Source organism: Podarcis erhardii (genome assembly GCF_964252035.2).
Source record: "Podarcis erhardii genome assembly, chromosome: 7".
Taxonomy (NCBI): domain Eukaryota; kingdom Metazoa; phylum Chordata; class Lepidosauria; order Squamata; family Lacertidae; genus Podarcis; species Podarcis erhardii.
Genome location: NC_138511.1, coordinates 73,319,612 through 73,333,665, shown reverse-complemented (window position 1 = coordinate 73,333,665; position 14,054 = coordinate 73,319,612). Strand labels below are relative to the sequence as shown.

At 40.2% G+C, this 14,054-nt stretch overlaps 1 protein-coding gene across 1 annotated transcript in view; it reads left to right on the top strand.

The window, feature by feature from the left end:
• RLF (RLF zinc finger) overlaps positions 1–12,386 on the top strand; it is a 28,078-nt gene extending 15,692 nt beyond the window's left edge. The window contains 6 exon segments of the mRNA XM_081868627.1: positions 459–540; positions 1,658–1,790; positions 3,126–3,328; positions 4,128–4,264; positions 5,406–5,547; positions 7,624–12,386. Coding sequence (XP_081724753.1) covers positions 459–540; positions 1,658–1,790; positions 3,126–3,328; positions 4,128–4,264; positions 5,406–5,547; positions 7,624–12,369 — 5,443 coding nt within the window. The 3' untranslated portion in view covers positions 12,370–12,386.
• The last annotated feature ends 1,668 nt before the right edge of the window (positions 12,387–14,054 follow it).

Here is a 14,054-nt window from a genome sequence, read left to right as displayed (position 1 = left end):
AATGGCATAGATCATGCCATCTTCTCCCCATGCTGCATCTTAGTGAATCTTGAGCCTATCTACTTTTTCCCCCGGGCTACATATATTATAAACAGTACTTCTTTGGAACTCGGTACCTGAAAATTCAAAATGTGAATGAATCTGCAAGACCATTATTATGCATCACATTGGTCAAAGATGCTGTTAAGAATAAGCTGCCAATACAGCCTGAAAATCATTCAGTGCTATAATTCCAACTAAATATTGTTACAGTGCATCTATCTTGAATTCTTCTCATGGAAAACAGCATCGCTGCTAGTAGCAATTGTTATGCTGCTTAACAGCTTCAGCTCTTTTCTACTATGTTTTCACATTCATTTGACCTAGAGAGATTATAAACAGAGGTACAAAATGACCCAACGTGCTACTTCCTTAATGGTGGTCCTAATTAGCTTGGTTCTGTGATTTATTTATTTCAGGAGCTGTTTTGAACTACTGCTTTCTGTGCCTGAAAGTGAGGAGCAGTCTGAACTATTGTTAAGACTGTTTCAGTCTATACAGGCAAGTATTTTTCATCTCTATTCTACAGAGGACCCTGTTTCAACAGTTTGCATCTAGAAATATATATTTTCAAATTATAACTAAGTAGGCTGTGGTATTTGTGGTAGTTCTTTAGTTGAATCCAGTATAAAATGGGAATAAATACATTATGATTAAGTATACCTTACCTGGATGTCTTATATGAATTTTAGTTCTTCATACAGCCTTTAATATATAGTGAGGTTGTAAGCATCCTTTTGTAACTTTTTATGTGATAGAAGAGTGCTCCAGTAGTGCAATATCCCCTGTCTCGCATTGGGAGTAGAGGTTTGGGGAGACTTCTTTTAAAAGGAGGAATGTCTGCTAGAAGGGAACAATGCACAGCCTTCAGAGAATTAAATGGAGATAGTCAAATGTACCATTAAATAACACTATGGTGACATATAGGACAAAGCTTTAATGGCTAAAGTAATCTACTTTATCAGACTAGGAGAACAGCACAAGACAGCATATTTTCAGGCAAGAACGGACTAATTTCATTGATTATTGTAGGAGATATGGATGGTTACCCACTGCATGTTATGAATTATCCATGTTTTGATGTAAGGAAGGCCATGTTACTCTGGGCTACTTGCTGTATAATTATATAGTGAAATTTCTATTACATAAACTTGTAGGCATGATCTCAACATGACTAACTGTAAGATACCTTCGTTTGTATCTACTCCTTTTTCCAAGCTATGTACCTCATACTAGAAATGGAATTTAAAAAACCCTCCTCTAAATATGATGGTGGGGGACACATTAACAAAGCCTAAGATATTCAGTGGATCTGCTCTGAGTTCATTGGATATTACCCGGTGTAATTAAATGCTGGAAAAATGCCGTATTTCTGCAGCCTTTTCTTACAGCCTTGTGTAGTGATCCCAACTGAGATCTTGGAAATGTAGGAATTTATATAACAGTAATAATAAGAATCATTTATTACTTGTACCATGCCCATCAAACTGGGTTGTCCCAGCCACTCTGGGCGGCCTCCAACAGAATATAAAGAACACACAATACACCAGTCATTAAAAGCTTCCCAATAGATGTCTAAGGAAGGCTGTATAATTGTTTATCTCTTTCTCCAACATAGGATTCCCATAATGCTTTACTTAAATTTGGAGACAATAGCCTCGAAACACTGGCTGACATTTCAAAGGAAGGTGTATGGAAGAATCCAGTTCTCTTAAATATTATATCACAGCAGCCTGTAGAAGCAGAAGAAGGTAAGATCTTGAGACTTGTACCTTAAATGAGAATTCCATTACTGTGCCACTGTTATGATGTGAGCAGTAGCTAGTCTTTCACACTGAAACATTTTGCTCCTAAAGAACTGAGCAAGATGATAGGTGTTCCTCAACTGTTGCTGTGAAGAGCATGCAGAGCTTTACCATGAATCCTGAGATGTCATTTTCACTCTTCCAGTCCTGTAGCATTCCCTTATCTGCTAGCTTTCCTTGGCCTAGATTCTAGGGTGAAGAAGAGTACCTGGCCTAGTACCGGCTTCTTGTTGGTTCTTTCCCAACGCTGTGGTCATACCCTTTTATTACATATGGCTGTCGTTCGTTACCTGCTGTGAAACTGCTCATATAATAAGATTCGAGGGTTTTATTCAAAGAACCATAAAGCACAGGGAGAAAATATTTTTGAGCTGTTCCAGGAACTCTTGCACAAGAGCTACTGGAAGACAGTGCTGCACCACAATGTGTTGGGTTGCATTATAGTATGAGAAGCAAAAGCAGAATCTTGTGGCGTCTTAGACTAGCAGATTTTATTATGGCACAAACTATAGTCTCCTACATCAGATAGAAACATGAGGAATATAGAATTAGGAAAATACTGAATGTAGCGTATGGTCTTTAGTGCAGGCAGTAAAAGAAGCTTTTGGAGTCTGAAGAACTTCTGGGTTTTCTCCTACAGTGCTGTGGACAGGAAATGTTTTCCACTAGTGTAAGAGCACCTTTTAGATCCAGCATTTAGATCGTTGTGAAGTTTTTCTGAATGAATCTTGTTAATAGAGTTGAGGAATTCCCGAGTATTTATGCCACACACCCTTGCTTATGATGGGTCATTCACAGGTTACTGTTTCTCTGTAGAACTGCAAACTCAAACCCACCATAGATAATTTCCAACTGTTTTCATTACAGGCTACAACCATTTTAGGTGCGTCCAATTGATAAGCAGTCGCCAATGCGCAGGTTCTTTTTGGATCTGGAAGAGGGCAGAATGGGGGCAGGGCAGGGTGTACCAGGCTGGGGCTTATACTTGCTCAGGGTGGAAACAACCCCCATGTGAAATGGTCACCGCCTGTACTTGGGGATAAAAGTGAGGCAAGATGAGAGTCCTTTGCTGGTTGGGAGTCTTTGCCTTAACCAAAAACTTTCTCCCCTTCCACCTCCCCCCAATGAATATGTAGTTTAAATTCTAAAGAGTTTCAGGAATTCTAGAACAGAAGGCCATGAAATAGGCTGTTAGATGCCAACCACTGGCATACATTACTGCTTGAGCTAAATTCTGGTGATAAATAGTGTGTGCAAAAATCTTTTCCACTTCTTTTCTAGTCAACAAACTGATTAAACAAGAAGGACCGGTCTTTATGCAGATGCGAATAAAATACTTGATGAAAACAAACCGCCTTCGGCAAGCTGCTTCCCTATCCAAACTGTGCAAAGAGTCCACGGAAATTTCAAATACATTGCCATTTCTCCAAGCTTACATCACTTGCTTGTGTTCCATGCTTCCAACTGAAGAATCTATCAAAGAGGTGAATGGGCAAGCTTAATTGTGCTTTGTATTTCTAAAATGTATTGTTTTATTGCTCTGGAAGTTTTTACCACAACAGTAGTTCCAAAGCTACTTCCAGACCAATAAAATATTGGTGATATATAAATATTAATAATAAAGCCAAGATATTTGCTGCGGAGAGACGAAGCAGAGGATTCACGTCTAGAAGTCAGCCTCTGCTGATATAAAGTAACATTCAAATTTTATTTAATGGATATAGTGGTACCTCGGGTTAAGTACTTAATTCGTTCCGGAGGTCCGTTCTTAACCTGAAGCACCACTTTAGCTAATGGGGCCTCCTGCTGCCGCCGTGCCGCCAGAGTATGATTTCTGTTCTCATCCTGAAGCAAAGTTCTTAACCCGAGGTACTATTTCTGGGTTAGCGGTGTAACCTGAAGTGTATGTAACCCAAGGTACCACTGTATTTAAAATCCTGTTCAAAGCAGCTAATAACAGTTTAAAACCCCACAGTGAGTGAACCATAGAAAGACTATTTAAGAAAAAAGCCATTAAAAATAAAACACTGTAACTCTCGCCAGTAAAGCAGTACAATATTAGATCTGAACTGCATTGCTTTTAGGTGCTTTTAGCACTTCAAGTAACAAGAGCTGGGCTATGCCTTTGTTGACAATATGGACTTTAACACAGCTACTGTAGTGGCACAAACTACTGATTGCAGAAGGATAGAAAAGTCTTCCTGAAAGTATCTTTGTGTGTGCAAAGTGGTCTTGAATGAAACTATTTACAATAGAATTCTTCTGGATTTTTATTTTTGAAAGATTGCAAAGGTGGACTGCAAAGAGGTCCTGGATATGATATGTAATCTGGAAGCTGAAGGTCAAGATAGTACTGCATTCATTCTTTGTACAACATACCTCACGCAGCAGCTTCAAAATGGAAACGTGTACTGCTCTTGGTAAGTACTATGTCCAGATATTATTTTCAAATGCATGTATTTGCTATTCTGGCTCACATAGGCCATTGAAGTAGCTCACATTAAAGAAAATGTTTCATTCTATATGAATGAAATTTATTTCTTAAAAACAAAGTATTTATATTTGTTAAACATTACAGTTGTGTGAGCACATCTCTTCCATTTTTCAAGAACCTCTAGAGGCTGAACAAACTAATGTTAGACACAGAGAACATCAGATAATCCTCCAAACTACAATGTGGAGGATCCAGAATGAGCAGTAGGGAGCATTTGAAACTATAATTTCAAAACATGGTTTCCCTCTCAGCCAGAAATGGAATCCAATGATGATCTCTACTTTGAGGGATTTCTGCTCTCCTTGTTCTTGTTTTCTCAAACAGTGGAGGTTTAACTGAATGCAGGCAATTATATGAAGAAGCATATATTCCAAAAGCAATCCTGTGTTTTTTACATTTAATTTATTCTTTACCCAAATTAATGCTCCAAATTAACGTCATCTTAGAAATAGGCTGTCCATCAGTAATGTTGATGCTTGGAAACATGCTTGACAAGGATTTACAGATGTTAAATATTACCCCAAAAATCAGGAATGGTTAGATATAATAAGCTTAGATTGGATATAAAATAGAAGATACTCTTGTTAGAACAGTGTTTGATGAGGGTGGAAAAATAAATCCTCGAAGAGAGGGTTGTTTCTATCTCAAGACCATGGGAAGCCATCCGGTGTCTTCAGGATGTTGCTGGACTCCAGCTGCCATTCATCCCTAGCCGGGAATGAAGGGAGCTGGAGTCCAGTAACAACCAGAGGTCATTGTGTCAGCTATCACAGCTCAGGACCCCCATTTAAGGTCAAGTATGAGACATGGGGGCGGGGGGGCGGGGAGGAAGAGACAAGAAACCTCAGAGGTGCACTGAAAGTCATTTATTTGGTTTCACTTAGTTGTATGCCTTAGCTAAAGAAATTACTCTTGGTATAACTTTTCAGACGATCTCTTTCCTTTTTTCTTATCTTGGCCTAGTTTCTCAGTATTGCTTCTAGCATTCTGCACGTTCATGTTTAAACCATTGTTAAGCTTGACTACTGGATCTCTAACTAAGCATTTGTCCTAAACTTTCTCCGTAGGGAACTGACTTTATTTTGGAGCAAACTACAAAAAAGAATTGACCCATCTTTAGATTCCTTTCTGGAGCGCTGCCGGCAGTTTGGCATCATCGCTAGGACATTGCAACACTTGTTCTTCCTAATTAGAGTCATACAAGCTGAAGTAAGTGCCTGTTTGGGAAGCAGTTTATCACAGAATTAACCTATGTACTTTCAGCAGATAACAAAAATTCAGTAGCTTTTGGGTGCATCCTGTTGTTGGCTACCCTGGAAAGACATAATTGATGGCTGCCTTGTGTCATTCTGATGGCTGAGCACATGACAAGTTGAACACCTGAACTTCACAGCAGCAAGTCAGACTGGATCTCTGGTCTTTTAACTTGCACTTTTCTTCCCTTTCACTTTTTTCAGCCAAGTACATTTCTTGCCCTTTATGTCTTCTTCCTGTTGGAGTTCCTGCTGGTTCAGGCTGCCTATTTTCTGTTTTAGATAAGGAGTACTTGCATAGTGGAATTTCCTATCTTCCAAGGCTTCATATTCTAGTCCTTAGAGGACATTGGCACACAGTAGATTCAACTCTGCTTTTACTCTATTGCTGTATTGATGTTGCTCTTTTTACTTCCAGTAGCACCTTAAAGACCAACTAAGTCAGTTCTTGGTATGAGCTTTCGTGTGCATGCACACTTCTTCAGATACCAAAGTGTGCATGCACACGAAAGCTCATACCAAGAACTGACTTAGTTGGTCTTTAAGGTGCTACTGGAAGGAATTTGTTTTGTTTTGACTATGGCAGACCAACACGGCTACCTATCTGTAACTGGCTCTTTTTACTGTACGACTGATGTTTCTTCAGCGCCTCTATCTAAAAAGACGAAGTAATTCAGCAGCAAAACTTTTGAGTGGAAATAGGAAGTGATAAGGAATAGTATGGAAGCAAAGAAGTTGAAAAATACTTGCCATTGTGCAACAGAAGACAATCTACAAGTAGATATCTTGATTTGATGCGGTTTTCAAACACACACACACTCATTCTCTCTCTCTATACAGTCATACCTTGGAAGTCAAATGGAATCTGTTCCGGAAGTCTGCTCGACTTCCAAAATGGTTCGGAAACCAAGGCGCGGCTTCCAATCGGCTGCAGGAAGCTCCTGCAGCCGATCAGAAGCCACGGACGTTGCGACGGATGTTAGGTTCCAAAGAACATTTGCAAACTGGAACAATCACTTCTGGGTTTACTGCATTCGGGAGCCAAAATGTTCAACTTGCAAGGTGTTCGACTTCCAAGGTACCACTGTGTATATATATCTGAAACAGATATATAAATCTGCTTCAGAATTCCAAGTATACTTAGTTCCTAAAAACATGGGAATGACTTTCACAAAATTGTGTGTATTTGCTGCCACAAAGTGTCTTTTATGCTTGAAACTGCTCAAAAAGAAGCTGGATGGGGCTGATGAGAGCTATGGTCTAATCTAAAGCATCTGCAGGCCGCCAAGTTGGCAAATTCTACTCTGGCAATGCCTAACATGCCGGTAAAAAGAATCCCTACTGTAGTAGAGTGGTTAGAATATCAGGATGGCAACAGAGACTGAATTCCAAATCCCTACTTATCCATTAAGCTTAACTGGGGACTTAGGGTCAGTCATTATTTCTTAGCCTGATCTACCTTACAGAGTTGTTGTAAAGATAATATGTGCACCAGTGAACTTCATGGCAGAATTAAGTAACAAATATGACTGGTGCCTTCTTTAAGTAAATGCCTTCTTTAAGTAAGTGCCTTCTTTAAGTATGTTTTTGGGGGTAAAACATTGAAGTTGATTGAAATAAGAAATGCCAGAGTATGTATCTATATATATCCCTCTAATCCAGGCGTGGGGAACCTGTGGCCATCCTAATGTTTCTGAATTACAACTCTTACTATCCCTGGCCATCGGCCATGCTTGCTGGTGTTAATGGGAATGGGAGTCCAGCAACATCTGGAGGGGCACGGGTTACTCAAATCTGTAATTGCTTCAGGATTGAGAGGGATAGCTCAGTCGGTAGAGCGTGAGACTTATCTCAGATTTGTGGGTTCAAGCCCCACATTGGGCAGATGACCCTTGTCACTTCCAACTCTAGAGTTCTATGAAAACTTATCCATATATCTTGTCCAGTTTTTTCAGTTGTGTTTCCTTTGTCTTTAAGAGATGTCCCTGGGGGCTAAATTAACATCTGACTTGTGCTCTCTTCTTTCCTATAGGCAGAAGAAGCAGGCCTTATTGTGTCTGTCTTGTTATGTGTGAGAGCCTTACAGCTCCGATCAAATGAAAATGATGACATGAAGACCTCTGTATGCAAAACAATTGCATGCCTTCTGCCGGAAGACCTTGAAGTAAGAAGAGCATGCCAGCTCACCGAATACTTACTTGAGCCAAGCGAGGAAAGATACAGTCTACTAGAAGAGCTCTACTTGCAGCCAGATCAAAAATTGGATGAAGAAAATGCAGCAGTTCCAAACTCCCTCCGTTGTGAGCTACTGTTGGCTTTAAAGGCGTATTGGCCATTTGATCCAGAATTTTGGGACTGGAAAACTCTGAAGCGACACTGTCTCAAATTGTTAGGAAAAGAAGTTTCTGAGTCAGAGGATGATCTGAGTTGCAATGAGATGTTGTTCAATGAAACCGAACTGTTGGATGGTCTCCTAAGCGATTGCGAAGATAATAATTTTGAAGGTCAAGATATAATAAATCAGCCTAAAGAGAGGGTGAGAGTTAAAAAGCCAATTGGATCCTCAGAAAGGTACCAGAGGTGGCTTCAGTACAAATTTTTCTGTGTTATTTGCAAAAGGGAATGTATAGAGGCCAGAATACTTCACCATTCTAAGATGCATATGGAAGATGGCATTTATACATGCCCAGTGTGTATAAAAAAGTTCAAGAGGAAGGATGTCTTTGTGACGCATGTGATGGAACATGTAAAAATGCCTCCTAGTAGAAAATACCGTAGTAAGAAGAAGTTGCTGTTGAAGAAAGAGAGGTTGGCAAAGAGCAGTCTAGCCAGAATTGCTTCTGTAGGCCTTGGAGAAAACCAACCACTCAAAATAACACAGTGTGAACAACCCAGACTCAACACACAGGATTTTGTCACGTTTAGTAAGCTAGAAAACTGCCACTTGCAGGACAGGGACCTGTACCCATGCCCAGGCACGGATTGCTCCAAAGTGTTTAAGCAATTCAAGTACTTAAGTGTTCACTTGAAAGCAGAACACCAAAACAATGATCAAAATGCAATGCACTACTTGGATATGAAAAACAGGCGTGAGAAGTGTGCATACTGCAGGCGGCATTTTGTTTCGGCTTTCCATCTACAGGAGCATGAACAAGTGCACAGTGGCCCTCAGCCGTACATGTGTGTGTCGGTGGGCTGCTATGCTAGGTTTGGATCAGTGAATGAGCTGCTCCATCACAAGCAACAGCATGACGATCTGCGTTATAAATGTGAGCTCAGTGGCTGTAACATTGTTTTCAGTGACTTGGGGCAGCTTTACCACCATGAAGCCCAGCATTTTAGGGATGCTTCCTACGCATGCAACTTTAGTGGTTGTAAAAAATTTTACTATTCCAAAACTGAGTTTACAAATCACCTGTCGATGCATATGTCAAATGGTGAAATAAAGGAGATGCAGATTAAGCACGAGGAAAATGTTTCTGGGGACAGTCTTACTTGCCTTTCAGATTTGGAAGTGTTTGAACAAAAAGGTCCTTCTGATCTGCATGAGAATCTTAATTTGCCTTCGGGATCTACAAACTCAGAGGGAATCCAGCAGGTTAAGCAAGAATCTACAAATTCGGAGGAAACCCAGCAAGTTAAACAAGAAGCTATATCTGATGGAGAGGTGGATGGCAAAAGTAATGGCAGTTTAGGAAGCAATATTGCATCCCTAGCCAGTGAGACTCAGTTGACACCTTTGACTGAAGCAGTGGACTGTGGCCAGGCAACTCCTGGGAGTGATTTACCCCGTGAGAAAGTCTTCCTTCCATCTAATTTAAAAGAGCGGTATTCAAATGTGGCTGTATATTTTGATGGGAAAAGATTTACCTGTGGCTTTGAAGACTGTGGATCAACGTACAAAAATTCAAAGGGCATGCAAAAGCATCTTCGAAGGGCTCATCCTTACCATTTCAAACCTAGGAGGAAGCTAGGTCTGAAAACTAAAGATACTACTCAGTACAGTGACAGTCATAATACTGATGGAGATATTAGTCCAGAGCTCATATATCATTCATGTCGAAATACAGACTCTCCAGGCATTATAGATTGTAATACAAGTACTAATAGCAGAAGCTATTTAAATGAAGAACTGTATCCTTCTTCCCCAGAAACTTCCTATTTTGAAGCTTCCAAAGTGTCCAGTTCAGAAGATGCAATGTTGGAACTTCTCCTGGGCTTGAAGCATTTAAGTTTAAAAAATTCCAGTGGTCATATTGGAAATTCTTCCAGGTTGTCACAGTCTCCAAACTCTGAAGATGAATCTACCTCAGACTACTTCCCTGAAGAGCAGCAAGGCAAACTACCAAAACAATACCTTACCCAGTTGGCAGCCAAGCCATTTTTCTGTGAGCGTCAAGGTTGCACATGTGAATTTGTGACCAGGGAAGCGTTGTTGACGCATTATGTTAGAAAACACAATTATTCAAAGGAGACGGTGCTTCAGTTGAACATGTTTCAACATCGGTATTCCCCTTTTAAATGTCATATTTGCCAAAGATCATTTACAAGAAAAACACATCTCCGAGTCCATTATAGAAACAAACATAAACTTGGCAATATGACAGCAACTCAGAAATTACTTGGTAATGAGAGTTTTGAGGATCTGGATGAGAGTGCTGAGGATATGCTGAATGATACCATGGGTTCAATGTCTGATTTCTATGCCAATACAGAGGAAGAACTTGATGACCAAGCTAATCTGGCTGAAGAAGAGCAGTGTCATCCAAAGAAAGATGAGCTTAGTTCTGAAACAGATCTGGAGTCTAGCGAAGAAGCAGAAAGTTGTGTAACTGGCAAGCAGACGAAACTGTCTGCTCTGGAAAGCCACCGGAAAGGACTAGAAGCAAGAGAGGGGAGGGGAAGTAAAAGAACAGTTGCCAAAGGAAATTTGTGCTACATTTTGCATAAATACCACAAGCCGTTCCATTGTATTCATAAAAATTGCAACTCTGCATTTACTAATCAGAAAGGTTTGATTCGGCACTACAGAACAGTGCATCAGTATAACAAAGAACAGCTCTGCCTAGAGAAAGACAAAGCGAGAACAAAGAGGGAACTTGCCAAATGTAAAAAAATATTTGTTTGCAAACATAAGGCGTGCAGCAAACGCTTCTTGTGTTCTAAATCGCTTGCTAAGCATTGCAGTGACTTTCATGGCCTGGACCATGTAGAGGATTCCAAAGTGCTTTCTGAAACAGAGTCCGTGAGATTTCCTTGTCACCATCCTCAGTGTCCTGCTGCATTTTATTCCTTCCACAAACTGAAGCATCACCTGATGGAAGAGCATGCTAAGGAAGAGGAAATAAATAAAGAGATTGAAATTCATTGTGACCTTAATGGTTGCAACCGAGTTTTCACAACTTACAGCCGCTATTCTCAACATGTATACTTCCGACACAGTGATTATGATGGGGTCTCGGAAGCTGCCAAAGAAAAACTGGCCCACCTTAAAGATGGACAGGAGCAAAGGTGCTTGAAAGATAAGTTCTTCGGGCATGAAGAGAGTGAGAAGAAGAAACGGATCCATGACAAATCTGAGAAGAATAATAAAAGCAAAGGAAAGCAGTTATATAACTTCAGAACAAGGGAGGAAGCCCTGCAAATGTGCAGAGACAACTGCAATCAGACACAGTATCCTTGCATGGTTCGGGGGTGTCCCTCTGTAGTAAAACTAGAAAGCAGTATTGTGAGACACTATAAGCGTACCCATCAGATGGCCAGTATTTATATAGAACAACAGTATGAGGAGCTTGTACTATGTGTTGAATGTGGTACTATGATAAATGACCCCTGCTTAGAAGAAAGCCAGGGTTCAAATAAAGAGCTAAATAGTGACTCTAAGCAGGAAGTTACAGTGCACCCTGCATATCAGCGTGAAAATGAAGGGCATCGTGTTCCAAACTCGGACTGCAATCATGATGATAAAAGCAGTAAAAACGGTAGCTCTTGTGGGAGTGACAAGGCTCAGGAGGCTGGTGTCTCTTTATATCCAGGCACGTTAAAACATATCCACAATCCAAAAACCAGGTGTTTTGTAGAATGTAGTCGATTGGAGTCACCTCGGTATAAAACAGACAACTTGCCTGGAAGTGATGGAAGAGAAAATCCCTCCTACTGTGTGAGGTCAGGTGTACAGCTACAAAGGGAGAAAGATGTAAACGACTGGCAGCGTGCATCAGCACAGCAGAACATTAAAAACCCTCCTCCCCTTTCTGCTACAAAAGATAAGATACAGAGGCAATCTGCCCCAAAGCCGTTTGATTTAAAGTCCTTCAAACCAATGGGGTTTGAGTCTTCCTTTTTAAAATTCATCCAAGAAAGTGAGGAACGAGATGACGATGACGACTCCGAGGATGAATGGGAGCCGGCTGGCCGATATGAATTGGGTGTGGTGGTACAAAAAGAGAAAGACTTCAAAAGGGATGACACACAGGGCAAGACTGCATATGAAACGGTCCCGGCAGCAGCTGTGTCCAAGAAAAACAGTGGCTCCAGAGCTCATGGGCAGCTGAGAGGAATGCAGCCTCTCTTATCCACGGACTCTCCCTCGATCCCTTCCCTGGAAAACCTGAGGGCCATATTGGACAAGGCGTTAACAAAGTGTGGGGACAATGCCTTAAAACAGCTTCATTATTTGCGACCAGTAGTTGTTATTGAAAGACGTACGTTATCCTCGCCTCTCATAGACTTCTTCCCAACAAAAAAAACAGATCACCTTTGTGTGGAAAGTTCATAAATTGTTGTGTTTAATTTAAAAATAGAGAAGGAGGGGAGACTTCTTCCACTTCTGGGGGGGGCGGGGATGCTAATTGGTTCAGTGCACATGGTGTTGAAGTTAGATTAGGCTGTTCAATTCCATGAATGTATGACATCTGTCTACAGTATTGGCTGAGTTAATATAGCTCCCCTGTTAAATTAAGAGAACAGATATTTTGGTGCTAATTAACAGAATATGGAGCTGGGGGCTTCCTCTTGCAGAGTAAATGTGCATGATTGTATATGGAACAAATACTTAGGGTACCAAGCGGGGGAGGGAGGGGGGAGGGAGGGAGGATGGAACTTCTTACTTGACTTGAATGTGCACCTCAGGGTGCTTTGTGTAACATATTGTACACTACAGCATCTTATATTTTTTGAGTTATGAGTTTCAATAAAAATGAATTTTTTTCACCCATTTTGGTTGACTGTACAGCCAGATGCCCATAGCTTAAGACAAATTTTAAACTGAGTGTTGCATGTAGTAATTTTGAATCCTGACACATTACCTGAATGTGGCAGTGTGTTTTATGTCTGACTGGGGGTGGAAATGTCAGGGTAGCCTGTTGAACAGGAAATGGGGAAACTCTTAATAAGAATTGATGTAAAATTTTATAAGGTATGTCAAGAAGGAAATGAGCAACTAGGTAAAGACATGATGCTCCTTTAAACAAATAAGAAATTTCCCATTATATGAATATTTTTAAAAAAAATATATGGAAAAAGACCAAATGTAGGTGGAAAGAACATTGTAATAAACTTTCATTTAGATATATTTTTGGGAAAGCTAATATGCCTAATTATCCCACCATTTTTGTGGCTATCAGTTTTTGGTGTTAAAACATAACAAAACACAGAGCGCATTTGATTCTTCATTTCTTGTGTCTAGTAGTATAATCTTAAAAGTGTATTCTGATGTCTCCTTCTCCTCCTCGCCCCCCTTTCCAAGGAGCTAAGAGCACATAACCAGTTGATCAGTAAGGCATAAAGGATGCTTTATAAGAAAAGTTATGCTGTGTTATCTTCTGTATACGTTTCTAAATTCTTACTATATAGTAAGTATTGTTGGCCACCATTATATTCAGTAACAGTTTTCATATAACAGTTGCATACAGAAAATTGTGTGCTATTTCCCATTAGTGCTGTTTGTTGGAAGGATAAAATGATTCTCAGTTGTTAAAAAAATTTATTATTATGTACAGCTAATATTCTCTTGAGCAACTGAGGCATCCATTATTTTTCCACTTCCCTTTCCTTTGGATGATGCTTTCTCCTTTTTTGGAATGTTGCAGTTGCATCATTGATTATATAAAGGGACACTGGTAACTATTAATATCTCTTTCCCAATTGCTTCTAATTTAATTTTAATTTTTTGCTTTTAATTTTTTGAATCTTCTGGACAAATGTCCTCTGCCCAGCTTGTGTGATAGCAGCTATGTTAAACACTGTGGGTATAAGCATAAGTTGGAATAATTTTCTCACTGATTATGAACTGACCGCACTGCATGTTGTGCAACAAAATGTCATATCGATGCCAGTTAGTTAACTAACATGTTACAAGAACATGAGTGGATTTGCAAGATCAGACCAGATTCTCAAACATGGCCAAGCCACATACCCTGACAAGTTCGCAATTGGGGCCTCGAGGCAGCTGTTCCTTATCTC